This window comes from Calonectris borealis, chromosome 7, assembly GCF_964195595.1.
Source record: "Calonectris borealis chromosome 7, bCalBor7.hap1.2, whole genome shotgun sequence".
Lineage (NCBI taxonomy): Eukaryota > Metazoa > Chordata > Aves > Procellariiformes > Procellariidae > Calonectris > Calonectris borealis.
The window spans coordinates 28,340,909-28,367,433 of NC_134318.1; the positions used below are offsets into that span (position 1 = coordinate 28,340,909).

The 26,525-nt window shown below is 49.3% G+C and overlaps 1 protein-coding gene across 2 annotated transcripts; it reads left to right on the forward strand.

The window, feature by feature from the left end:
* Window positions 1-26,171, forward strand: ARHGAP19 (Rho GTPase activating protein 19). 2 transcript variants are annotated; one of them, XM_075154846.1, is made up of 12 exons: window positions 1-61; window positions 12,906-13,171; window positions 16,848-16,928; window positions 17,274-17,483; window positions 18,086-18,312; window positions 18,865-18,951; window positions 19,906-19,971; window positions 20,701-20,889; window positions 21,630-21,728; window positions 22,323-22,415; window positions 22,902-22,970; window positions 23,462-26,171. In XM_075154846.1, exons 1-12 carry the CDS (start codon window positions 18-20, stop codon window positions 23,516-23,518), a joined length of 1,488 nt encoding a protein of 495 aa, XP_075010947.1. In that variant the 5' UTR covers window positions 1-17; the 3' UTR covers window positions 23,519-26,171. The 2 variants fall into 2 exon arrangements, with proteins under 2 accessions (XP_075010947.1, XP_075010948.1); XM_075154847.1 differs by lacking the exon at window positions 1-61 and adding an exon at window positions 9,985-10,062.
* Window positions 26,172-26,525: the final 354 nt, after the last annotated feature.

Genomic DNA, 26,525 nt, shown 5'->3' on the forward strand with positions numbered 1-26,525 from the left:
GGAGCGGCAGGTATGAGATGGCGGCGGGAGCACCGGTGCCCGGCGGGCGGCGCGGCGGCAGGTAGGAGCGGGGCTCCCTGGGGGCCGGCACCCCCTCACCCCCTCCCCGGCCCCCCGCCGCTTTACGGCTCGCTGCCCGGCCGGTCGCGTCCGCTGCAGGCACCCCGCAGCAGGCACCCCGCAGCGCGCTGCTGGCGGGCAGGCGCCGGCCGGCGCAGCTCGGCCTCGGCCCGCCCATTGCGGTGCCTCCGTTGCGGGCCGGGCTCTCGCCGTCCCTGCTGCGGCGGGGCAGCAGCTCCCCCGGCCGGGGTCCCTGAGCCCCTGCCCGCCAGGCAGCCCCACGGAGCTCGGCCGTGCCGCCGGGCAGCCCCGCGGGACAGGGGGGATGGAGGTGGCACCCTGCGGGTTTGCTGCGGTACCCCCGTCCCCCTGGGTTCAGCTTCCTGCAGCGTCCCTGTGCTGCATTGCAGGGGAAGCACCGCCCGCTCCTCCTGCAAGGGGAGAGATCCAGCTCTTAACCACCCGCCCTCGGGCAGGGGGACTATTCCGTAGGGAAGCGTGTCCCTGCACTCAAGTTAGCAAAGATAAGCGCTCGCCTTGCGGTTCTGCCCCTGCTCTGGCGCAGCCGCTCGCTGCCTGCAGAGGTACGAGGCGTGCTGTGGCTAGGCTGGCTCACTTCTCCCGCAGCCGCAGAGTGAGACCTAATACCGAGCACTTGGCAGTTGCAGGGTTTGGTAGGGTGATGGCACTATATAGACTTGCTTTGCGTCCAACCCTTTCTCCCTTGCTTTGTCCACTCTACATGCGTTATTCTTGCTTTCTAAATATGCGTACACTGTAAACTTCATATAATTAATCTTTAGCACATACTTTTATATGCATAACCGTTCTGTGACTGCTGCCAATAAAATAGTGGAGACTGTATGAGCATCTCACTGGAACAGTGTTTTTGGACTACTGCTAAAAAACTGTAGTATCTCTTCCTCTTCCCCCCCCCCCGCATGTATGGTGTGGAGCTGCACACTGAGTATCCTTTGAGTGGTGATTCTTGTGGACTTGCAGAATAAATACAGTTGAGGGCTGATGCCTCGTACCCACCCTGATTCACAGTGGTGCTGTCCCATTCTCTGCTGAGTGGGACCCATCCTCTTGGCACTTGTTGTGCTTATCTGGGGGAACTGCTGTGGTGCCTGCGTTGGGGCAGAGCGTTGTTCTGGAAGGAGGGATGAAGAGATGGTACTTAGTGTGGCACGTTTGAGCAGGGAGTGCCTAAAATGCTGGAGTTGGTAAAGGGATGAGTATGCTCTGTGCAACACACTTTTGAATAAAGCATTTTAAATGTGGCCTGGATCCGTCCAAATGACTGAATTTATTTGTTATATGTTGACAGTGGTCCTTAGGATGTAATCTCCCAGCTCTTTACCCACCCCACTGCTTTTTTTTTTAAGTGTGCTCCACAACCAAGCTTTTGCCCCTATTTCATCTGGAGCGAAGTGTAAGTTAGCTAGTAAAGCTTGCATGCTGTGCGTGTGGTCTTATAGCATGCTGACTTAAAGATTGGAAATGAAAGCTGGTTGTCTTAACCTCCTTACCAAATGTTACTGAACATGACAAAAGATGATTTGTGTGGGTCTCTCTTCTGTTTGTGGTCTCTCTAACCTCTGCCTGGCTCTTCATAACTGAGAATGATGATTGCAGTGTGCCCGAGTGCTCAATTTCAAAAGAGAAACATCTGTCTGTTTAATGAATGCATTTAATGTTCGATTCAAGCAGTGCCTAAACGCTTTGCCAGGCACTCAGTGTTCATGTCGGCCATTTGATACGGCAGGGTGGGATGAGTGGAAAGGAAAAAGCCATGGGCCTGGAAGGCAGGATGAGCTGAAAAAAGGCATAAGGCATCTTGCTAAAATGGCTTCATAGAGTGTCACTGCACAACTGGACATCAAGAGCTCACATCGTAAACAGGCAATGAAAGGAGACACAATTGCCATCTATGTTTTACTGCAAATAGGAAAACGTTCACTGTAAACATGAGTTAATGGCAAAAAGTCAAAGTGACTTGCTGAGGGTCATGCAGAAAAAAAGGTTAATTTGACAGTTAAAGCCAAGTCTGAACGCATGGCTACTTTTCTCTGAAGATAGCCTGGAGCAGGGGACAATCTTATTCAAACATTCCTTTCTCCACAGCTCTCGCTAAAATCTTTGAGACCTAGACTTGTGTTTAACCCCCTACTCAGTCCAAGCCCTGTCAGGCGCACATCCAGACCCAAACTCAAGGCTGTGTTGCATTTGCAGTATTTTTGTATGTTTGCACGTAACACCCTGTCCTGTTCTCATCGAGGGCCTGGAATGGGCTTGGACAACAGGATCCTTGTTCTGCTACGCTTCAGTTTATTGTCTGTTTGCATGAAGGGGGAGCATTGCTTGCCCACATAGCCCAAAGCAGCGTCTGGGTCTCCTTGCCAGACTAGTCATTGCCTTGTTGCTGTGTGCACATTTACATGCATATGAAAATGTCACCGGCCTTTGTTAACGCTCTTTTAAAGGTGCCTGGGCACTCAGTTCAGTCTGAAACTGAAGAGCTGAGTGCTGGACACTCTGCTGGGAAATCAAATTCCTTGTCCTAAAGGTCAACAGTCTTCAGTGTGCGTTGATTTAATAAGTGGCATGAACAGATGGGAAGGAGACAGGGCAGCATGGAAATGTTGGCTAATATCTAATGATTGCACGGAAGTCAAGTTCCTCTTGGAAATACTGTCCCTCTGTAAGCTGCATTGGGCTCCTGGTCACAGCTGAGACCTTGTATTTTCCACTTGTTTCAGAGTTAGCTCTTTCTGTAGGATCTCATTTTCACTTGTTCCCTGGCTGGAGGCAAGAACAGGGAGCCGAGGCCCTTTCTTTAGCCTGTGCTCTGCCAGGTTCAGGCACGGACCTGCTGAGCTCTTTTGTGCAGAAGTAGCAGGCTCTCACCAAACCTGCGCCGTGATCCTGGGGACTGGCACTGTGGGTTCCTGTGGTCCCAAGTCACAGGAGGCTTGGAGCCCCCTTGGGGAGAGAAATGGGAGAAATGGGGAACGCGGCCCCACGGTGTGATAAATTTGGCCGACCCTTTGTTTCAGAGCTTCACAGGTCTGGTATGTTCCCAGCCTCTCATCCCGGTGATGCATTACACTTACTGTTGTGTCTGACAAGAGCATTGGGCCCTTTTCTTCGAGGTGCAACAGCCTCCCTCCCTGGCTCTTGGCCTTTCTCACCTCTATGCTAGGTAATTGCAATTAAGCTATCTAGAGTTTCTTCATAAATTTTTTCAGAAACTGTAGATAGTGGGGAATGTGATAAGCTGCTTAAATAATTGCCTGCCAGCTGGCTTACGAGAACTTTTAATGTGTTTGCCTTTGGCCTATAAAGCTCTAACAATTTGGAGTCCGGCCAAAACATCCTTTCTTCTTGAGTGGTAATGTGGCAGCTCTGATTTTCAGAGGCAGGAAGTTCTCGGGGGAGCCGGCATTAGTTTCCCTTTTTGTTTTGCTGGATTTCAGACTCAATGTTGAAACGTAGCTTTATGGTTTGGGAGTTCCATATGGGCATTCCTATAGCCCCGTGAGCTGTCATATAGTAGGACACAAGCATGGCTGTGCGTTGGAGAGTGGGAAGCCTTTTAGGGAACATCCTTCACAAGCTCTCAGGGGTGCCTGGAGCTCTCCTCTCACGCATGTGTCACTCCGCATCCTCCGGAGCAGCCCGCGGAGCAGCACATAAATATATCACTGCTCCCTGGGCTCTGCAGAGAAACCGGGTGAATCCAGACAGAGATGACCTGTCAGGCAGGATGGGAAGAGAAGCAGTTTCTGATCAGTATGGGAGAGTTGCATAAAGTGATAGTATAGGTTATTGTCATATGAATTCTGGTATCTGTGAACAATATTCCAGTTTTTGACATCCTAGCTTGCCCAAATCCCCTTCAAAAGCACTAGGCCTCCATTCTGTTCAATTTGGTGAGTTAATTGGGCTGCTTTGTGCGTCTCCGTCTCTCTGGTACTGCATGCTGTGCTGCTCTGCGGCTGGCCTAGCCTGTTTATCTGTGTGCCTTGGCAGCCCTGACCAGATGTCACCAGCTTATTTAAATGCTGGCATGCATCCAGGTGTGCCTCATTGCAATTCCAGCTTGTGAGAGTTTACACATCTGGAACATGGGATGTGGCCTCTGACATACTTAGTGGTGTCTGCAGAGGATTGCTGGTGAGAAGGGGTTTGATGTGCTCTCATCCTTTGCAGACGCCACCATGATACAAATTACAGATGGAAGCATGCGGCTTGCCCATTGCACCTCCAGAGCTAAAAAGCGTTGTGGAGCTACAAAAATGTAACGAACAAAAACAAGAGCTGTGACTTCCCGAGTACCTTTGTTCTCTGTATTTGTCAGGCTATGACCACAAAATCTCACCCAACAGCACTGCTGGGGGCTGGCTGTGGGTCCTGACCCAGGTCTTGGTATCCCCTTGGTCCAGGAAAAACAACAGGAGTCAAGCGAACCTGCGAGTGCTACAGCACACTGTACTCAAATTGCGATGCTTTGCTCGAGCGCTGACAGTTGATGGTGGGATGGGATTCCCAAATGTGTTCTGGGTGCCAGTTGGTGCTATCAATTTTGGGTGGGCTATCATCTTGTGGGAGGGCTGGAGGAGCTTCCTTCCTTGCTGGGTTGCTCTGAGTTTCCAGACTAGTTGCTACAATAGCTTGTTAATTTTGCTGTGCTGTTTTTGTGTGATTGCTTGAATTTTTCATATCAGAAGTAAACCTGATTGTTGTGGGGCTCCTCTTTATAGATGCTAATTCTGCTCTGACCGGGACACTAGCTTGGAGCTACTAGACTGAAAAGCATCTACATGGTGTATCTTTGCTAGTCTCTGAACTGCATTTTTCCCTGCTTCTGAAGGATGCCTTAGGGCTCTTATCTTCAAGTGTAAGGGTGACAATCAGAGGTGCATGCAGCAATTTGAGTGCTAGAGACGGAGGTGGTAAAGGTAGGACTGAGCCATGCCTCTTTGACTTCTAGCACACTCAAAATGGGGAAGTAAAGAGGTTAAAGACATTTTAAAATGAGGGGAGTAAGGGAATGCTATCATTGTTGGCAACTGGAAAGTACCCATGCACACTCTGAGGATACAGCAGACGTGGACCTTGCAGTCCACCCAGCTAAGGACCAAACAGACAAAAGTGAGAAGAAACTTCCTACCTGGGATATGAACGAAGCTGAAGAGCAGTTAGTTGGTGAGAGTCCATGGACAGACGTTCAGTAACAAATTATAGGTTACACAAGAAAGGTGTTACGGTTCATGGAAAGAGGAGGTGTCCTTGCAGTTTGTTAGTTTGACTCGTAGTCAAAGGTTGTGGTGGGTAATTCTGCACTGCACAGGGAGAAAAGGCCCAGAATCCCTGTCCTAGACATGGGGGACAGCATTCAGGGCAGATACCACCTGGCCCCACAGGGTACCTCAGATCTATGGTACGTTATTCACAAAGCAAATGGCTTAAATTAGTAAAATAAAGTAAAAAAGATGTATTGTTTTGTCATGATTATGACTGTATGACTGGGGCAGGGAAAACTACATCAATACATTTTCTATACAGACTAGCTCCAGGCCCTGGTGACCTTCTCCCGAGGTGGGCAGCATGCCTGCCTGGCATGTTCTGGGTGGTGGGAAGTGGCTGCAGGGCTTCCTCAGGTTGCGACCCTCTCACCCTGCTGCCGGGATCTGGATGTGGCCACGCAGTGCCCTGTGGTGCTGCCAGGCTCCTCCGACTCCCCGGCGCTGCTGGCCTGTTGTCTCTGCCTCGCCAGCGGCTCCTGGCCAGTGCCTGGAGCTCAGCTCTTGCCTCCTCAGCCCCACGTCCCCGCCATCCCTGCCTGATAGCTTTCAAACCAGCTCCTTTGTGCTCAGTCCCATGTCGCCCCTCGTGCAGGAGCTGGATTTCTTCTAAATGTCTGCAGTGTGACCTGATTATTTTTCCTGTCCTTCCTCGCCCTCCTTTTTAATAGTGTCTACAGAAAAGCTGGCAGAGTTCAGTTATATCAGTCATGCTGACTGATAGTGCTGCCTCTTCTCTTGGGATTCCTCCTCTTTTCTGTCCCTCCAGCATTCATTTCAGATTTAGCTATCAGTCCTCTAAAGACAGGGTATTGCCTTTGTTCTGTGTTTGTACAGCATGGAGCACATTGGAGTCCCCAGCTGTGACCAAGGTTCCCAATGCCACAGTGATAAAAGTGAATAGATCAGTAATGAGAAGAGGCAGCTGCTGCCATCTAAAAAGATTCAGTTTTGGTGCTGGTTTCAGTGAAATCAGGATTGGATCTAAGGCTCCTCTTCTATTGCTGCTCCCAGTAGGGGTTTATATTAAAATAAAGACACAAACTTTAGACTGCATTGAAAGTCATGAAAATCAGAGCGGCATTGCTATTTAATGCTGTTAGACTGTGTTATTCTGATGTTAAGGCAGGCATATGAGCTTGCAGATCTTTAATGTAAAATTAGTGGGTTTCTGGTAGTAGCTGTGTTTCTGCATTTTTTACAGAACCTTGGGTAGGAGGCTGAGCCATCACACAGCGTGGGATCATCCAGAGCTGTGGTGGTGGCACTGGTAAGGGGACTCGGTGAGGAGCACCACAGTGAACACGTGGTTCCTCTCTAAGGCACCTCTTAGTTCTTTCCTCCTCCTCGCACTAGAAGGCATCTGGATACTCTGATGTTGTCGTGATGGCTGTTTGAAGTACTGCTTTGTTGACTTTAAAATATTCCAGTGGCTATTATTAAAGATATCGCAAAAGAATTATTGAGGTCTTCTCACTTGAGAAATTTCATGCTGAAATGCAAATTTCTTGATGTTTCACATATATCAAGCTGTCTTGCTACTGCAGTTTTCTTTGACACTGGTAATATGTTCCATTTTGTGTTTCTTCCAAAGCACACTTTCCGCCCAGCCTCTTCCAACCCTTTTATCTTCCCAGATAGGTCCGTCTCCAGGTTCACATCACAGATGTGTAGCTGCTGTTGCCAAGGTCTTCTGCTTTGAGTCCTTTCCTGAGACAGAATTTGAATTCATAGATTATAGCAGTGACTTGGATATCCAGTTTACCCAAAAGATGGCCAGGTCCAAAAGATGGCCAGGTGTTAGGTTAGTTCCAGGTTGTCCAGCACAGGCTGCCATCACATGATAGCAGCTTTCTTCCCCAGCTCCTTGCTGTTTAAATTGTATATTATTATCTGGTTCCCATAGCCAAAAGGCTGAATCACTCCATGTTAGCTATTTAAATGTGAAGAAAGCAAAGCAAAAATTAAAAAGGCAGTGTTGTCTAGCATGGCTTACTTGTATTAAGTCTAGAGACACTGGTCAAGGATCGGCACCCACTGTGCTATGCACTGTGTACTCATCACAAAAAGACTTTCTCTGCCCCTAAAGACCTTATGAGTATAACCCTAGGCAAAAATTGCTGCGTGTTTTTCTTGACATTTTTCAGAGGCAAGTCAGTCATCCTATGAAGAGTTACTGTGCTAAATCTGAGGCCTGAATGTGATCTTTGTTACGCTGTCTTACAAGAATGTCAGCCTGAAGTACAGTCCTCAAAGCAACCTTAACTGTGAAGTCACTTCCAATGTCTCTACAGTCCATTCCCATTAGAATTCTGTTAAATCTTCTTTTTTTTTTTTTTTAATCTAGGAAATAATTTGTCTTTTAGTCCTTTTGTACTTAAAATGATTCCACATAATTCCAGTACGGTTCTTTCATCTCTTTGCAAAATCTGGGATGGCTCCTATCTGGCTCTGGAAATACTGTCTTCAGACATCCGCATTAATTGATTCCTTACTCTGGCGCAACATAGGAAACGATGCTACTTCTCTCTCCCTGGGGAAATACGAGCCTGTGCGCATCTGTCCCGTCTCCCTTTGTGCTTGGCCAGGCAAAGAATTGCTCATGTTTTGTGTTCTTTAGCACTGCCTGCTTATCGCCCTGCTCTCAGTATTTGGTAGTAGCCTGGCTGTTTCTCACAGTCTAAAGATTTTGTTATTATAGAGGGAGATTTTCTTCCATTATCTGCCTTATTTTCAAAAGCTCTTTAATCCTTTTACTCCTGTATAGTAAGACTCATCTACTGTGGTGTGTCTGAAGTGTTAGCTCTCTAGTGACAACACACGAAGTGCACAAAATGGCACCAGAGATGGATTTTGCCCACTGAATTAGGTACATCAGGCTGCTCTGAAATCTGCAGCTTCCAGCTTTTCCACTTTCCCAGCTAGACAAACACCGTTAGTGCCTTGCCCCAAAGGTACCTCTTCCTTCTCTTTCTTGGCTTACTTGTGTTCTCCTTATGCTCTATTTCATGTTGCTTGAACCTGTTCTGCCTTCACATGGATGGAGTTAGAACAATATAAAATCTGTAAAAGCCCCTAAAACAGTTAGGTCTCACCTATCTGAATGCAAGCTTGCTGCCACATGAGCTAATCTGCCTGCTTGCAGCTCTTGCACCACAGGTTCAATCACCAGGTTTTGCCAGTTAAAGTCTCATTTTTGCCCTAGTTTCCAAGGCATTTCCCTGGCCTGGATCTAGTTACCTTAGGGATTAATTGATCCATCATGATTTTGACCTCCTGCACCATCCACTCCCCATGAAATGATGGGGCTGTCATGCCCGAAGCAAGAACGTTGCGTGTGACAGACAGCTTGCTTTGTGACTTGGCTGGGATCACAGGCTTTGCTCCTAAAAGATACTAGAATGGCAAGAATCTCAGCACAATATAGGACCCATTTTTTTTAATCTGCTGTCGTAATCACAACCCTATTAGTACAAGGTTTTATTATTCATTGGGATTTGATTTTATTCATGGGATCGGAGAGGAAGCTATTTATTCCTTTATTTTATCATCTTTTGATGTGTCGTAAAGAGATCTGAGATCACAGCATATAGAAAATATAACTCTGTAATTGCAAGCAAAGCAAAAAAAAAGCAATAAACTCCCTGAATACATATTTGTCTCCCCTTTGCTGCTGTTATATAAACTGTGGGTGTAGGTAGAGCACATCCATCTTCCTTTTTTAACATGAAAACAGCAGATGGGGCACATGGCTTTTTCTGAAGGTTAGTGTGTGCAGCAGTGAGGATTGGCAGGGTTATTGTGTGTAAAGCCAGTGGGGGCTTTATCTTTGCTCAGAAATAGAGGTTTGCTTCACATTTCCATTTTGATTAGCAATAATGATACAAAGGCAAATTTTCTGTGCTAATAAAGTGACCTTTCAAAATTAAGTAGCTCATTGAAGTGCCATACCACAATAAGAGTATACAAGGCTGGTCCCAGCTGCGGCAGGCAGGGAAACTGGATGGGAATCCAGAGAAACGTGGAATGGGAAACCTGAAGTGGATGAACGGTATGTGGTGGCACAGTAATGGTAGCAAAGAGCAGTGGCCAGGTGCTGTTTCCAGCTCTGGAGAGGCCGATCTGCGTGCTTTGTCTTTGAAAGGATCTAAAAGTGTGAAAGGCAGGGGCAGAGAGTGTTTCTAGCAAGGTTTCTGGGGATGGGGTTGTGCAGTTAAAGGACTTGATTATTGTCCTGCCAGTGCCATAACATCGGTTGTGCTCGGATGCCATTGGGAATGTGTTTGCGTGGCTTTACTCATGGTAAACATGGGGTAGATTTGGGGCTATTTTGTGGATTCCTCTTGGATACAGGTGGAGAGCCCTTGATACCACGCTGGTCCTAATTCAAAACCCCGGTTTCTATGTAGGAATTATTTGCCGTTAAACTCCAGCTACGCAGCCTTTGGCAAGAGACATGAATCAATTTGTCCAGCTTTTCTTTTCTGTTTTGTCTCTGTGTGAAGGCTGATGCCCAGTGTGTGCCAAGGGGGCCTTTCAGACCCAATAATGCGCCCTTGTGTCTCGTAGCATGCGTGGAATTTGCATAGGCTGTGCTGGGACAGGCAGGTTTCTTTTGTTGCTGGAAACAAGGAGCAAGTTCTTTTCCCTGTCTCTGCTTCCTAATGCCTCTCCAAAAGCTCTCAGCACTCATGTAAGAAATTTACTTTTTTCTATTTATTTTTGCATTAAATGTTGTTAAACTTTGTGCAACTTGTAAGCCTGGCTGTGCGGAGAAGTCATGTCAGTCAGTTCTAGTTGACAAAATTGTTTAATTTTCTTTCTCTGAATCTAGATATCTAATTGTCAGAGGGAGCAGATAATCTGTGATGCTTGATGTAACTGCTGCAAAGTATTTGCATATCTTCTCTGTGGGGAAACAAAACTGCTAGTGAGTGAATAACAGTGCACGGATCATTGCAGGCAGGGTCACTGGGCCTATACACTTGCTATTAACCCTTCTCAGGATCTGTATTGCCACAGAATGAGTTGTCATGGGTTTCAGGCAAAGGGCTTGCTCCACATTATGGGCAGAGCTGGCACTTGTTTGAGCATTTGTAGCCCTGTGCGATGAAATACGAATATGATCAGATCGATTGGCAGTTGCTTTTTGGCAGCTAATACCGAGTTGTTGTGTTTCGGTCTTGATTTATTGCAGATAACAAACTGCTGAAAAACAGACTGGGAGGTACTCAGAAAAATATGGCGCCCATTTGGAGTCGGCAGCATGCTCGCTAGGCCACTCTGAACGATGCAGCTGGGAGCCTTTAAGAGCTTTCTAAAATTTTAGATGACTTGGCAGATTGCCTTGCAGTCTGCCTTGCAGACCTTCCTCTTCTCCATCCTCTTGAAGGAGTCTTTGACATCCGTGGAGAGCAGTGGCAAGGGGAGAGGGTTTCATACGGATTCTCACGACGCAAGTGTTGCTGAGAGCCTGGTTTCCTCTGATTTCAGCAAGTATCCTTCTCCTTGTGTAGCCTGAGTCCCAGCTTTTATTCTCTTATTCTGATCGTGCATCCTAAGTCACACCAAGATGGTCTTTCAGGTCAAAGATGTACAGCAGTATATGTACAGATGTACACCCTACAGATAACTGTTGGGTTCACAGATAATGCATGGAGGTGGGCTGGAGTTAGGTGACTTGCCAGTGTGTTCTTTGATATCCTCCCCCTCGTTAGCTACTGTCGCTTTACGTCAGAACAATAAGTTACTCAGACTTCTGAACTAGTAGCTGAAGTGCTCGGTTGCTTGAACCAATGGATGTAAGGTACCGGGGGTTGCAACGCCCTCCCTTTCGGCGGCAGGCATGCTGAGCAGCGAGCAGAGATGCCCAGCGTGGTCCGAACACGGTGACATGGCCTCCGCTTCTCAGCAGAAACAAGAGGAAGGGCAGGGTGCTCTGGTCTTCTGTGGGAGAGCCTGCTTTGGAGGTAAAGCCTTTGGTGGCCTCGGGGGTGATCGGCAGAGCACGTGCTTCCCCCTGGGTGCCACACCGCACCTAAGGGACTGACGCGATCCCTGGTGCACAAACACAGCATTTCTATTACCTGTGCACTTGGCAGCTGCTGTTGGAAAATGGTGTTCAGTAAGTGCTTACAGTTGAAACAGTGGAAAGGACAGTATTATCTAAGAGCCCAAGAATGATTAAAGGACTGGGGAATGTCACGCAGTGAAAGCACGTAGTGTGTGCAAGCTGGGTGGGTAGGCAGCTTCCACCCAGAGCCCTGGAAGAACTGGCAAACCAACGCACAGGGCCAGGCTAGCACTTTATAGCAAAGTATGACATCGGGCAGTGGCTTGTGAGTGGAGAATGACACTAATCTTCACATTTAAGTAAAAGAGGGGCAGGAGAAGCAAGCTAGGCAACTCTAGCCTGTGAGCTTGACTTCAGAAGCATGCAAGTGTTTGAAACAGTGGTGGGAAGATGGTAATGGAAGACCTAGGGGTAGATGGAAATTGGGATAAGCTTTAAGTGTGAGCATTAAGAGCACTGATTAACCTGAGGTCTCTCTTTGATAACTCTTTGTTTTTATTTTAGACATGGTAAATGTAGCTTACCTAACCTCTGGTGGGGCTAAGTATCTGTTACAGATAACCCTTAGCAGGGCAGTGTCTCAGATGCATCCCTTTTCCCATGCCACATGAGAAGCTATGAACTGGAGAAAGTAGGCGTCAGCAGAGAGTAGGGAGGTCGGATAAAGGGCAGCCTGAAGAAGAGGCAAGAATTGGATGAGCCAAAAAGAGATGTACTAGGAGGAAGGTTACTAAGGGTTCCTCAAGGACTGATCTTGCGTGGCTTCTGCTAATACTGATGAGTCCCCACTCGCTCCAGACTCAGAATGCACAGCTGGGCAGTTACCGTAGCTGGCAGAGAGCAGTAACCAAGAGCTGGCAGCTTGTCACCTGAGAGCGTTTGACTGCATCCCTAGGAGAACTGCGGGTCAGTGTTGTTGCATGCTTATGATCTTAACAAAGTCCCAGGGCATGGGAATTTTCTATTTGTTGATAGGAAGGTAGTGATGATGGAACAGCAATAGGAACTGATGAGTATAAGCTGGCCATGAAAAAAAGATTGGGATTTAGACTTTAAGGCCACAGGGAGTGAATTTCTGGGGAGGAAAGGAGACAGAACCAAACATATTTATGGCTGAGAGTGGTAAGTTAACGTAAAATATTGGATGTCATAGCTGCCTGAGCTAGTAGGATGTAGATAACAGTGAAAGTTTCGGTTGGGTGTTGTCATGTGTTGCATATGTTACCATCACGTTATGGAGTGCTAGTCTGGGGCTGTGTTGTACAAACAGGCCAGAAATGTTTTTGCTCCAAAGGGAAATGTAACTGCGCTGTGCTGAACACTCACCAAAGACAGACAAGTGCTGATGGTGTAGACTGGTAGCTCCTGTGTCAGCAGATGTCTCCTTCAGGGCAGACCAGCTGGCTGTAAAAAACAAAGCAATGAGGAGTTACTGTATTTTTTTCTCCTTCCCTTTTTTCCAGTGATGCCATCTGCAGTTTTGTCATTTGCAATGACTCCTCCCTCCGCAACCAGCCGATCATCTTCAATCCTGACTTCTTTGTGGAAAAGCTGCGCCATGAAAAACCAGAGGTGTTCACAGAGCTCGTTGTCAGCAACATTACCAGGCTCATTGACTTGCCTGGGGCAGAGCTGGCCCAGCTAATGGGAGAGGAAGACCCAAAGCTGCCTGGGGCAAACAGCACAGCCTCTGGATTTTTTCGTTCCCTGATGTCTCTGAAGCGCAAGGGTGAGTATGGCATGAGGTCTGGTGCCCACCTTTAGGGTGGTGCTGACTGTCATCATCTGTTTTACATAGTTTACAAAACTTTCATACGTAGGCCTGTTGTTTTGAGCTTGTGCTGAATGTTTAATCCTGTAGGTTTGTAATCTCTGGGGATTACTCTAGAAGGGAGCAAAACAGAGGCCAGGAGGTTCATCCCAGAAATGCCCTGCCACTTCTAGACCACCCTTCTTCTGGGATGATTGCTGTGGTTTATGTCAGGTTGGCCTCGGGGGGTCTGCTGCTTGCTGTGCTCAGTGCAGCACAAACCACAGCTTTGGTCCCTGAGTGTTTGTGGTCTGGCTCTGTGGATAGCGCTGAGCTGGAGAGGGGTTCCTGAACAAGCTGCAGGTTCTTCCAGTACAGGAAGGTGTTGTTGTCTCTCTGCTTGTTTGTGTCCATGGTAGTCCATGCTCTGTTTTCCTTAGCTCATTAGCTTTCCTCGTTAGTGGTGGAATATCAGTAAGGGCTGAGAGCCTCAGGTTCCATGAAGAACAATAACGCCCAGGTTTTCCAGGCCACTGACTTCACTCAGGGCCCAGTGTCTCCTTCAGTTGCTGTCCCAGCTCTCTGGAAGGTCTTGTCTGTGCAGTCAGAAATCTGTAAGCACCTCCTATCCAAATGCCAGTGCCGCTCTGATCCGCTTCCCAATCCGGTGAGTCAGTGACAAAGCTCCGCAGACTGACTCTGCTCAAGCACAGATTCAACCCCAGGAGATGACATATTTCTCTTTGAGACAAGCATTCAGCTGGAGTTTTCTTCTGGTAGACTGACTATTCTTCTCTTTCATGTTCAGCTCTCTTGGTTATGAAACATTAGCCCCAGGCCCCTTCTCAGAAGTCTGAGATTTGCTTTTAAGCACAGTTGTGTTCAGATCCTCTCCTCTTCACTGCCTGGCATTTACCACTCTGTTTTGTTGTAACTAAAAGGGTGTTTTAAGTGTGTGTGCCTTCTCCCACCTCTGCCCACACTCAAGAGGAGCCTGGTTTTCCTGAGAAGTTCAGTTAAACCTTCTCACTCATCTAGACAGAAACTGCCTCCATCTGGGCACCTCTCACATCCCTCATCAGCTCTGGTGTCCTAGCTAGACTGGCTGTCTGCTGGCAGAGAAGCTGTGGGTAGCTGCCTTCAGATGTTGGCAGCCTGAGGTTGAACACTTCTAATTAGTCTTCCCCTTCCTTTGAGCAATTCTATTGTGAGTACCTCTGAGAAGGGAGCTATCACTATGTCCGAGTATGGCTTTTTTTTTTCCTTCAACCTTTATATAATTTCTCTAAGTGTTTTTGATTCTACCAAACCTATTCCTCCACTGTGTTTCATAAGGACAAGCTCTGCAGCCCCACTGCTCAGGCTGAATTTTCTGGTGCTCGCTTCAGCCCTCCCCTTCTGGCTCACTCCGTGGGAACCCTGGTAGATACACTCACCTGGGCTGGACAGCACTGCAGGGAAAATCAAATACTGCAAATCAAGTCCTTTAGCATCCTTAGGTGAGAATTACTCAATATTGCGATGACTTACCTTGCTGTTCCATAATAACAGGTCTTCACACTGTCCCCAAACTGCAGTTAGGCTGTGCTCATATCTGTTACTGCACTTGCCTCTGTTCCAGGAGAGTAGCGGGACACCTTAAATTCAGACACTTGCCACTTGACAAACAGAAGTGAGTGAGTAACCAAGTTGAAAGTGTTTTCTTAGCATGTTTGGAAACTTCCCTGTTCTTGTCAAAACCTTCTAGCAGGGGCTTGTGAGCCTCCTCTAGCTCGTTTTTTTAAATTATCTATACTCTGCTGGAGCACTGCTCTTATCAGGCCTGATGTCTCCCGCTAGCTCTCTTCCCCAAGAGCCCGCCTTCCCCCATTCAGATGTCTCCATGGCCGTGTGTCTCACTACAGCTATAGCTAGCAGATGTTTCCAAGTCTGCTGGCTGCACTCCCAGGCTGCAATGGCGGTGTCTCCCTGCATTGACAGGCACTGTCTGTGAATTCCTTGGCCAAACTCTGAGAAAAAGTAGTTTGTGCCTACAGAGAAAATCAGCTTCATGTACTGCGTGTTTCATCTTGGAGCCATCATTTGTTTTTCTTCATGTTATAGACCAGCTAGAACAAACAGGTTTTATTTCTTCAAAGCCGGAGACCAAGGTCCGTAGAGCTCGGAGCTGATCAAACTGCAAATACTTACAACTCCTTTGAGCATTAGGAAACTCAATCTCATGCTGCTTCTTAGTTTCAGAAGCAATCGTACAATAACATCTAAGCCTTTGTAACTCAGCATCCATTCTCCAGACACTTCTTTCAAGTTTCTTTGAGAATCAAATTCTCATTCAGATATCAACTTCTGACTTCAAAAGTAAATCGAATTTGTCAGGCCCTGCATGTCTCAAGAAGATGTATTTTCCTCTTCCCTTCCTGGCCACTATTGATTCTATCTGTTGAATGTCTAATGAGTTTAATTTTCTTCAAGGACAAGAATCTTTTGCCAACCGTTGTCTCCCTTTGCACTCAAGCCTTTCAGACCTTACATGTGGATCAAGAGGTCACATTGCCCTCCTTTCTCCCGCAAGACTGAAGCATGCACTTTATCAGAGGGAGATCAGAAAGTTCTTGATTTAACGGGAGGCTGGAGTTCCTGGTGGCTTACCATGTATTTCAGAAGTCCTGGAAGAAAGTGGAACATTCTTCAGATGGAATAAATTTAGTTGCGCAGGAAGGCTGCTAGAGAAGTGCACAGAGTTAACCAGGTCTTTCCCACATGCTGTGAGCATCAACACCGCAGAACAGTAAGATCCGTAGTACAACAGACCAAAAGCTAGTAAAATCAAAATGTGCTATGAGGGAGGGGAAAAAAAAAGCAAGAGAAAGCTTGTGGGGGAGATAACTTTTATTAAACCAGCCAATGCACTGCTTGGATTGCTGGACTATCAGCTGTAACAATAAGGAGGCAAATCTTCAGCCACAGACAGCTGGGGTGCAAATGCCCAGCTTGCCCTCAGAAGTGGCCCATGCTCCTGGCAGTCTGGTCATGGAGAAGGGAGAAATGTTCTTTTCTTAAATCTGTTGGCTCTTTGAAGCCTAAGTGCAAGGGCAGGACAAACCAGTTCTGTACCTGGTTCCAGTTCTCAGTCCCAGTCAGCATGTTGTGGTATGGTCTATCCAGCATCTTGTCTCTAGCTGCAGTCAAAACCTACATGCATCTGAGGGAAGAAGTGGTGCTTAGGGCGCTAGGTGTGGAGTGTGCAAATGTGGCAGGCACCTGGGCAGTCCAGGCTGTCACATCTGCCCTTCCCACTTTGCTGTTTCCATAAGGTCCAGGCTTGCAGCTGATATGCCCTTTAAAACTGAAGCGTCTGTTCTGGTGTTGTTTTCTTTTCAGGAGCTAAAGAATGTTTGCTTTAGCTGATAAAAACTGTAATTAAGCTGAGGTAAGAAGCAGGATGATGAAGCCTTTGTAAGTACAGCATGGTGAGACGAAGTGACTTATTTGGGAGTGCTTGTGATATCTCACATCTGTGGGAGTCCTTGTGACCTTCACCCTTAGCGTTTTGGGGCACTGGTCTTTGCATGCTGAGATCCTGTTCTTTGGGGACCACTCATCTCTGTGGCTGTTGGGGTTTGAGCTTCTGAACACGTTGTCTTCTGTTCTGCAGAGAAAGGGGTGGTGTTTGGCTCACCGCTGACAGAAGAAGGCATTGCACAGGTCTCCCAGCTAATTGAGTATCTGCACAAAAGTAAGTGACTCTGTCTTGCTGTCTTCCTATCCCAAGGGGTATCTGTCTGGCCCACCTCAGGTCTCTGGTGCAGACAGAGAGAAAAGCTCTGAGCTCTGCAGCAGCAGGAGTTTGGGACTGGACTAGATGACTGTTCCCCAGAATTGCCTAGCAGATATGTTAATCTCTTTCCCTCTGTGCACGGACTTTTTCTACTGATGGGAGGCAGCTTGAAGTCATGTCTCTGAATGCAGCTCACTGAGGTTTGCTGTCCAGCTCTGGAAAGGGGAGGGAACTGCTTTAGTAAGAAGATGGAAGTCAGCCTCTGATTAATCAGTGGCCTTTTTTCTCCCCTCTGCTGAGCAGATTTAAGAGCAGAAGGCTTGTTTCGGGTGCCAGGCAACAGCATCAGGCAACAGATCCTAAAGGATGCTCTGAACAGTGGTACAGATATTGACCTGGACTCTGGGGAGTTTCATTCCAACGATGTGGCCACCCTGCTTAAGATGTTCCTGGGTGAATTACCAGAGCCGCTGCTGACACACAAGCACTTCCATGCCCATCTCAAAATCGCCGGTGAGTGAGCAACAAGAGGCAATGATGAGCAGAGGGAATGGAGCCAGCCTCCTAGAAAGCTGGTAATGCTACAGAGCTGCACACTAGGCTGCGGAAGTGTAATCCTTAAAGGCAGGGTAAGAAGAAATCTTCCTGCCATCTCAGCCTAATGGTGGAAAGACTGGAACTGAAAATCCTAAGGAATCAGACCAAGTCTATCTAGCCCAGTCTTCTCTCTCCAGCAGTAAACAGATACTCTACCGTAGCAGAGCCCACATTGGTAATCTGGGTCTCCATCTGTTTTAAGTCTGGGGGTCTCCTAAGCAAGGTGTGCTTTCTATGTACTTAATAACTGTTATCAAACTACCTTATGTGAACTTCCTCCATCTTGCCTTCAACCCATCACAACTCTTAGCAACTGTATGGTCCTGTGGAGGAGTACCACAGATTAACACATCAGGTGGGGAGCTTGGGAGCTGGGGGGAGAGAGACGGAGGGCAAAGAACTGTGCAGGAGGATGGAGGAGATCTGCATGTGAAGAGGGAAGGGTAAGCGGTTGCAATAGGCCTGCTGTTAGGGAAGGTAATGTGATGTCCTTCATGTTCTGCCTTGTGATTTGGCAGACTTGACGCTGTTTGATGAGAAGGGGAATAAGACCAGCACTCCAGACAAAGAACGCCAAATTGAAGCCCTTCAGCTGCTGTTTTTGATCCTTCCCGCACCCAACCGCAGTCTGCTCAAACTGCTGCTGGACTTGCTCTACCAGACCGCCAAGAAGCAGGACAAGAACAAGATGTCTGCCCACAATCTTGCCCTCATGTTTGCACCCCACATCCTATGGCCCAGAAATGTGAGCAATGCCTCAGTATCTGCGGGTGGGATATTGCAAAGTAGAAAGCAGAGGCTTGGCAGGGCTACAGGGGAAGAACCAGGATGAGAAGATTAAGTATCAATACAGTGATGTGAGGGTTGGAGGCTGGGATGGTGAGGTAGAGCTTCCTGGCAGGACTCAGTCCTCGTGTTCAGTCCCGACCTGCAGTAGGTCTCGTTTGCAACTGATGCTTCATCTTTTTCAGTAAAATTGAAAGCAGAGCACAGTCCTGCTTCTTTTAAGAATGACAACTCTAAACAAACCTTGCAGATCTCTCTGCAAGGTTTCTTGTGCTGCTGGTGAACTGTTTGGCTCCAGAGTTGTCTAGTTCTCCTCCTCTCAGAGCAGCTTTGGCTCTGTGAGCTCTGCTTGTTGGTGTGCTGTGAGCCCTGCCTGCCGATGTCCTCAGAGCAGGTCTCCTGCTGAGGCACTGTGTGTGCCTATGTCCCAGAAACAGCAAGGGCAGCAGAGACCCTTCCTCTTCCCCTTCCCCTTCTAACTGCTGTGCCTTTGGCTGTGTCCCCTTGCCAGGTGACAGCAAATGACCTTCAGGAGAATATCACGAAGCTAAACAATGGCGTGACCTTCATGATCAAACACTCTCAGAAACTCTTCAAGGTAAGTGCGCTTTGGGGTCTTGCTCTCCCTGGCCCTTCAGCAGGAGACTGAATGCCCCTTGTCCAGACAGATCCCAGGTGTCAAGTGTATATTCTGGGCGCTCCCTTCTGCGGTAGGAGAAGGAGGATTTCTACAAGAAACCGTTCCTTTAGTGACTAGGGAGGAGGTCTTTGCTGGGCAGGCAGCCCAGGAGGAGGAAGACAGCCCCGGAGGTGGCTTTGTGCCTGGGCAGGTCAGAAGCACGGTGCAGTGTAATACCACCCTCTGCTGGACACCCAGCACCCGCTGCCCGGCTGGGAGACCTGGTTCCTGGGGGCAGGTAGCGAGCGGGCTCCTCTCAGGTTCTGGCAGGGTAAGGAAGCTGAAGGGGCTTCTCCTGGATGAGTGCTGCCAAAAGCTGAATCCCTAATACAGCGGGTCGTTTTATTGTGAACTTCTCTGCAAGTGGTAGTCAACCCATGGCTGTTACAAGCACAGCCCGCTGTCTTGGGCCTCCGTCTAGCTCAGAGTGGGGTGCTGTCAGGAGTGTGGGGCTGTCTGCAGGTTCCTCCAAGGAAGTGTTTCTGCAACAGGCAATCTCTTGACTTCTCAGGATCTTCCTGGTCACTGCAGGCATCTGCTCTCTGCAAAGAGTCCTCCCATAGAAAGCTCCCCTTCTCCCCTCTTTGTCAGGCCCCTGTTTGCCCAGCTCAGAGCTGGGGGAATTGCTTGGAAAAAGTTCCTGTGGAACCCTGCTCTTACTCTGCGTTCCACTTGTGCTGGTTGCCTGCATCGAAAGGAAACTGGGAACAGGGACTGCGCTGGGGACATGAAATCCCATTGCTTTGTCTGCCCTAAATGGCTGAGTCTTGAAGGAAGTGCCTTGTTGAAGAGCAGCTCTTGCTGGGGCCACTCTTGCCCCAGGGCCAAAAATACTAAACATAGGTTTGGCCTTTTCTCTGCTCATTGTCACAGGCCCCAGCGTACATCCGGGAGTGTGCCAGGCTGCACTACCTGGGATCCAGAGCCCACACATCAAAGGTAAGGCCAGCGAATGCAGCGCCTGCCCTGCGTGAAAGGGCAGAGGCTGTGGTACTATGAAGGGATCCTTGTGAGTGAAAGAAGCTGAAAACAAACCAAGTCATGAAAGAGGATCTGTCAGAGAGCAGGAGTGAGGGACCATATGGTGTGGTAGTGCAGGCGGCTGCATTAGGGAAATTGGGCAGAGTTGAAGCATCTGTTAATCAAAAGCACAGGGAAAGCTACCAGCCCCTGTTTAGCAGCAAACCTGCTCCCTGGGCCCAATACATGCAGCACCTGCTCCTTCATGGGGTTGTGCCTTCCAAACAGACAGACGCGCCTGCTGCCATGGCCAGGCTGCTTGGAAGAGGGGCTGGGATAAAGGCTACTTGCTGCCACTGGGACAAGATTTGTCTGTCTTGCCAGCAAATGCTTCCCTGCATCGTATAGCTGCAGAAGAGGGAAGATGCATTGCAAGGAGCTGCACTGACCCTTCTCAAGCCTGGAAGGGCTTCTGCAGCTGCCATCCAGGAGGGGAAGGAAGAAGCAATGGGGTCACCTTTGTATTGCTGTCTCCTCTTCCTGGCACAGGGCCTGCTGGTGCAGTGCTGCTGCAGAGGGGTAGGGAAAACACAGCCCTGTGCATTCACTGGGGTTGAGGCAGCTCACGAGATTCTTCCCAGCCTGGCTCAGATGGGTGGCTCGTTTGGATTAAAGCATGGCAAGCGACTGCTGTCTCCACTTTCCCAGGACGACCTGGATTTGCTGACGTCTCCTGGCTCCAAGGAGCTGCAGCCCCTCAAGTCTCAGAAGCGAAGCCGGCTGGACACTTGCCATCAGGAGGAGACCCAGCAGCGCACGGAGGAGGCACTGAAGGAGCTCTTCCGCCACGTCCACAATATGCCTGACTCTGCAAAGAAAAAGAAGCTTATCCGGCAGGTAGTGTGGGGAGAAAAGATATCTTTGGGGCATGCTTTTCAGCACAATGCTGTGCACAGGGCTAAAGGCAGGGCCTGCTTGTGAGCTGCTCCTAGTCCCGGGCAGGCTGGGGAGAGTGGGCTTTGGGCTGTGTAAGGGGCAGAATTGTAAGAAGGCAGGGGAGGAGGAGGCCTGTCCTGGATGTGGCTGATGGTGGAGCTTGCTGTACCAAGCTGTGCTTTGAGCTCTCTGTTTTCCAAGTTTTCCAAGGGACTTGCCAGCCAGCAGTGCCCCAGTCCTGATCATGGCCTTGTTGAGCTTCCTCCCACAGAAAGAGAAAAGTCCTGTCCCCTCTTGCCTGCGGAGAGTGGACAAACTGGTCTCCTCTCAGCCCAGTGAGCGTTCCCAGCCAACCTGCTGCTCCAGAGAGACTGGGCGGCACAGTCAGCACCAGTCCTGCCTGCCAACCTCCAGCTGCTGCCCAAACCCATTTCTGGTCCAACAGCTGTTGCTTTTGGCTAACCTGGTAGCCAGCACAAAGCAACCTCACATCCAAGATCCTTGTAATCCTGGGTGGGAGATGTGGCCTTCCTCTGCTTTCTTATCCCTGCAGGTCTGAGCTGCTCCTCCAGTTTGGGGTGCAGAAGAGACAAACTGAGTTCTAGGCAGAGGGCAGCAGGTAGAGCAGCACACAGCAGCAAGGGACTGGTGTAACTGTAACAGTAACTGTGCTAATGTACTGCCCTCATGTTTCTTCCTAGTTTAATAAGCATCCTACAGCTCTCACTCCTGGCTCTGATGTACCCACATCCCCAGCACCGCGACGTACCCGTTCGCGCTCCTTCAGCGGCCTCATTAAGGTAAAGGCAGCCTCTGACCTATGCTCTCTGCTGTGAGTTTCTGATATTGCTGTCTGCTTCTGCCTTGCCCTGGCTTGAATGAGGCCCTCAAAGGGTAGGGGCTGTTCAAAGTATTGGCTGCCAAAGAACGCAGATCCACTGAGGACAGAAAAGGCAGCACAATGACAATAAGCTTTGTTAGTATAAAGTGTAATTATCTGTGAAATGCATGGCTGTAGGATCTATGCCTCTTTCTGAAGGATTGTTTGCTTCCCAGGATGAGATGAGGACTGACAGGGAGCTGGTCATGTAGTCTAGCCTGTTAGCACAGGTATTAGCACCCTGTAGGCTGCCCCACAGCAGCATGTACCTGCTTCTGACAGGCTGGGCTCCTGGCCGGGCCTCAGGTCAGCTCCTAAACCCTTTACAATCAGGCAGGGTCAGCCTAGTGGCATAGTATTTCAGGTGGTTCTGCTTTGCAATCTTTGTCCCAGCTTGGCTTCCTTTTTTCTTTCCCAGCATCCAACTGCTTACCAGCAATGCATCCTGCTCCTTCCCTTTCTTTTTCACTTTGCACTCTAAGCACTAGCCAACAGCCCTCTCTTCTTATGGCAGCGGAAAGTTTTGGGAACCCCTGTTATCCTGGAGAGGAAGAGCAGGGATGCCACGCCGGAGCCTGAGCGAGTCAGCAAAGAGAATGTCCACCTGGTAAGAGCTGCTCCCAGCACCGCTGAAGCTGCTGGTGGGGGAGCGTGTGAGGGGAGTTTGAGTGCAACTTGGGCACTCATTTCAGCGATCCTTGAGGGTCTGCTTGCTGTTCTCTGCCCAGGAGAAGGTTTCCAAGTTTCTTCTATATGATCAAATAAGGTCTTAGGAAGCTGCTGTGAGGAGAGCAGAGCAGATGGCGAGGGCAGCATCGGGACAGGGGTGGCTGCACTGGGCCTCCACTCCCGTCTTGTCCCTCTGGCTGTGTTCCTGCCCTGGGGCATTGGCTTGTGCCCCCTTCCCTCTCTCCCATCCTCCACAAGTTGTACAGAGCCTGCCTATGGGTAGTAGGGCCGTCCCATGGCCCAGACAGACCCAGAGTGGATTTGGGTGGTAGCTGCTCTCTGGTGGTACAGGCTGCTCCCAGGGAAGGCTGTAGATGCCACTTCATTCCCCAGCTCTCTACTCCTATTCCCCTCTCTTGTCCAGTTACAGAAATGTGGATCTCCAGCTCACATGTCCCAAGCGAAGCTGAAATCTTTGGAGGGCCGGAAGGAGGTAAGACACACACACACGCTCATTCTCCTTCCCGTGGGGAACCTGGCCTGCTGGGCTCTGACACCTGCAGAGGTGATGGCGTGCAGGCAAGGCTCTGTGACAGCTGCGACCCCCTGGCTTGTAGCAGCCTGCTCCACGCCGAGCTGCAGGTAGTTGGCACGCTGGAAGCCGGGCCAAGCAGGTGTGTACAGCCCTTCTACCTGTGAGCTGGCAGGCCGGCTGTCAGAGGAAGCAGGGGGAAGCTGGCAGCACGGGGTAGTGCTAACAGCCTGTCAGGGTGGCAGTGGGACCAGAGGTTGGTACAGCCCACGGCCGGCTGCTGTGTTTGTCCCCGTCTGCCCACTGCCTCTTGTCTAGTGCTCTGCTTTGGTAAAAGGCGTGGGAGGCAGACTCCGGGGGGGAGTCCTTGCAGGGGGAGGACAGCACGTCAACCTTCTCTTGCATGGCATTCTGTGTCTCAAGCATTCAATTGCTCTAATTCTCTGTTCCAGGAATCCTGTAGACGCATGCGAGCCCATCTGCTTTCCAAGGATTCGTCATCCCTCTGAATCACCTCGCACCAACCATGGGTGGGGAATGCCCAGCCTCGCAAGCTGTGAATAATGTGCTGCACTGAGAGGGGAGTGCTGCAGGCTCACGGCAACCCTCACCAACATGGCAGCGCTCTTGAAACTGGACCTTTGCAAAGACTGCAGGGACTTGTTTCTTTCTGTATATAAATTATAATTAATTCTACTATGGGGCAAACCACTATCTAACCAAAACTTGTGCAGCATGTCTGACCTGCTGGCTCTGGGAAGAGCTGGAGTGCTTGCTTACAAGGAGAGCCCTGTGCATTGCGGGGCCCTCTGTGCACTCCCAGCTTTCTCTGCAATGTTGCTAAGCTGTATTTTTTTTGCTTTTCTGCTCTGAGTTTTTAACGCCTTGGCTTGTTTTTGCTCCCTCCCCTCTGTTAGCAGCGAGAACGATGGACTTCACCCGCATCCTGACAGCTAACCTTACCTCCAGGCCTCCTCTGGAGCCATGCGCTCCTCTGCTTCCTCTGCTGTCCCTGAGGGCTGGAGTGCACAAACGGTACAGAGCACAGGATGGGCCTGGGAGAAGAAGAGAGGTTCTGGGTGCCATCATTTCAAGTAGGGCCAGGGGAAAGCAGCTTCCCCAATAAACTCATCCCTCTGTTTCAGCTTGAGCTGGAGGCAGCCCTTGCTCACTGCCTTCATGTTTCCGTGGCACAGCTCTGCCTGGTGAGCAAGAAGTGCCTCTGCTTTGTATTCCCCCAGGGAGGCTAAGCTGAGTGGGGCAGGAGGCTGGCAAAGGCTGTCTGGGGCAGGACAGCCCAGTCTTTGGAAGCTAGAGTGTTTGGGGCAGGCAGAGCCTGGCAGCTGTGTGTGCAGCATAGGAACAGCATCAGCAGAGTGAGAGATGAGGGAGGGCTCCAGCCATTTGTGATCTGCTGCAAATGGCGCCAAAGGCTTTGGCTCAATATCTGGATGGCTGGTCAGGCAACTGGCTGATTAGTCATTAAGCTGGGGGGAAAGGACTGGAGCTGGGTTCAGCTCTTTGGCCTGAGCTGCAGAAATGAGATGAAACCATCTAGATACAGGATAAACTCCCATTGCAGCTGGCCAGTGTCAGCTGCCTTGTTAAGCTAAAGTGCTCCAATAAGCCAATCTTGCCAAGTACCTGTCTGCAAGCACTCTGGGGTAGGAAACACACAGGGTCGCTACTGTGAAATAAAGATTTAATCAGCTGGGGAACCATCTAAACACTTCTCAGCCCTTCTCAGTGAAGAAAATAATCTCTGGAATCCAATTAAAATTGTCTTCTAATCTTTAAGAACCAGCAGCTGGGAGGAGTTAGAGCTCTGTCCTTGACAGCTTTCTGAGACAACTTGTGGCAGGAGGTGTGAATATCGGGATGTGAGCAGGGTCTGGCTAGAGCTGTCAAAACAGGGCATTGGAGCCCTGTGCAGCTTAGCTGGAATTTGTCACTGTTTTACTGTGATTTTTTTTGGGGGGGATACAAAGCTATGTGCCTCATGCTGCTCTGTCTAAAGGGATGTTCCTGGTACTTTATCGGGGGTGCCTGTCCCCAGTCTGACCCAAAACTGGAGGAACTGCCTTGAAAATGTAGGGGGTAGTGGGACTGTAGATGTGTGAGTTGGGAGTTGCTGGTGTTAGGAGCCTCTGTCACAGCAAAGAGAGCTCTGGTTCTTCAGGGACAGGGCGGGCAAGGATGCTGTGAGGAAGGGCAGAGGCTGTTTGCTGTAGTAGTAGTATGTGCTTTTTGGATGTGTCTATAATCATTCTCTCTGGAGGCTGAAGCTGTCTATGTGCTCTTCTCTGAAGGGCACGGTGTGTTTTGCTGACTGCACTTTTACCCTGCCCCTGCAGTCCACTGTTAGTGGAGACCTGGGGATCTTGACTTTGCCTCTGAACAGAGATGAGGCAGAGCCGAAGGTCAAGCAGCAGCAGCACACGGAGAGCTGGGTCTGGTCCTGCTACGTCTGCTCTTACTTGCATCGGGGGCGGTTGCTGGGTGAAGCATTTGTTTGTCCCACCCCTCCTCTCCTCATTGCCCCTAGCTTACTTGGGCAACATCTCTGTATGGGTGTCTGCTTGGCAAGGCAGTCTTGTTCCTATTTAGTCTTAGGATGAGAGGAACGTAACTCTTCTCTCCACTGTCTCTCCTTACTGATGGCTCTAGCTCAGGGACTCTGTCTGGCTTTTGGCACAGCTGAGATTTGCTTAGCTCTAAGAAAAATTATCTATGGGGCATCAGCCTAGTGTTCTGCATGTCTCAGATGCCTTCCCTGCCAAAGGGGTGGGTGCAGTCTCCAAATAGGGCAGTCCCAGGAGGGGTTCGGTGCCCATGGTGCTGTCCTCCCTGTGCTGAGGATGGTGGTGGCTAACAGATTCGGCCACTAGGACCCTTGGCTATTGCAGTCCCAGTGTGTTCACACTGTCTCACAGGCGAGGGGGAGTTTTAGTCATGCTTGGATGTGTCTCATTTGTTTGCCCTGTGCAATGACTCACAAGCATGCTTCCTCCCAGAGCAGCCACTAACTGTTCCCAGAGTCTGTCGTTTCCAAAGTATTTTTAATCTTTGTCCTTATTTATATATGCTATGTATGTACTGTTTCAGACTGTTGCCTTTCTGTGTGTTCATGTGAAAACCCCATATTAAATGCTTTTATTTTTAGTGGTTTTGCTCAGTGGCTTAAGCAGTTTCATTGGGACACCAAGGACTTGGTGGTGCATCCACCTTCAAAAGGAAGGAAACGTCTGCTCAGAACCCCAGAGCTCCTACCCTTAAGTGCAGGGTGCTTGGTGAGGTGCTGCCCACCTGCAGGGACGGCACCGGCCTCCCATGGCACTAGGGCTTGCTTGTTCCTTTTCTGGATTCTGGTGTGATGCAGGGTGCCCAGACAGGCTGTCTTTCCCTTGGAGGTATGAAGTTGGACCTCTTCTTTTCCTGTCTTCCCCCTGCTGTCATCCAGGGTGATGGGAAATCAGGTTTACAAAGAGCACTTTATATAAATAATGGATCAAATGA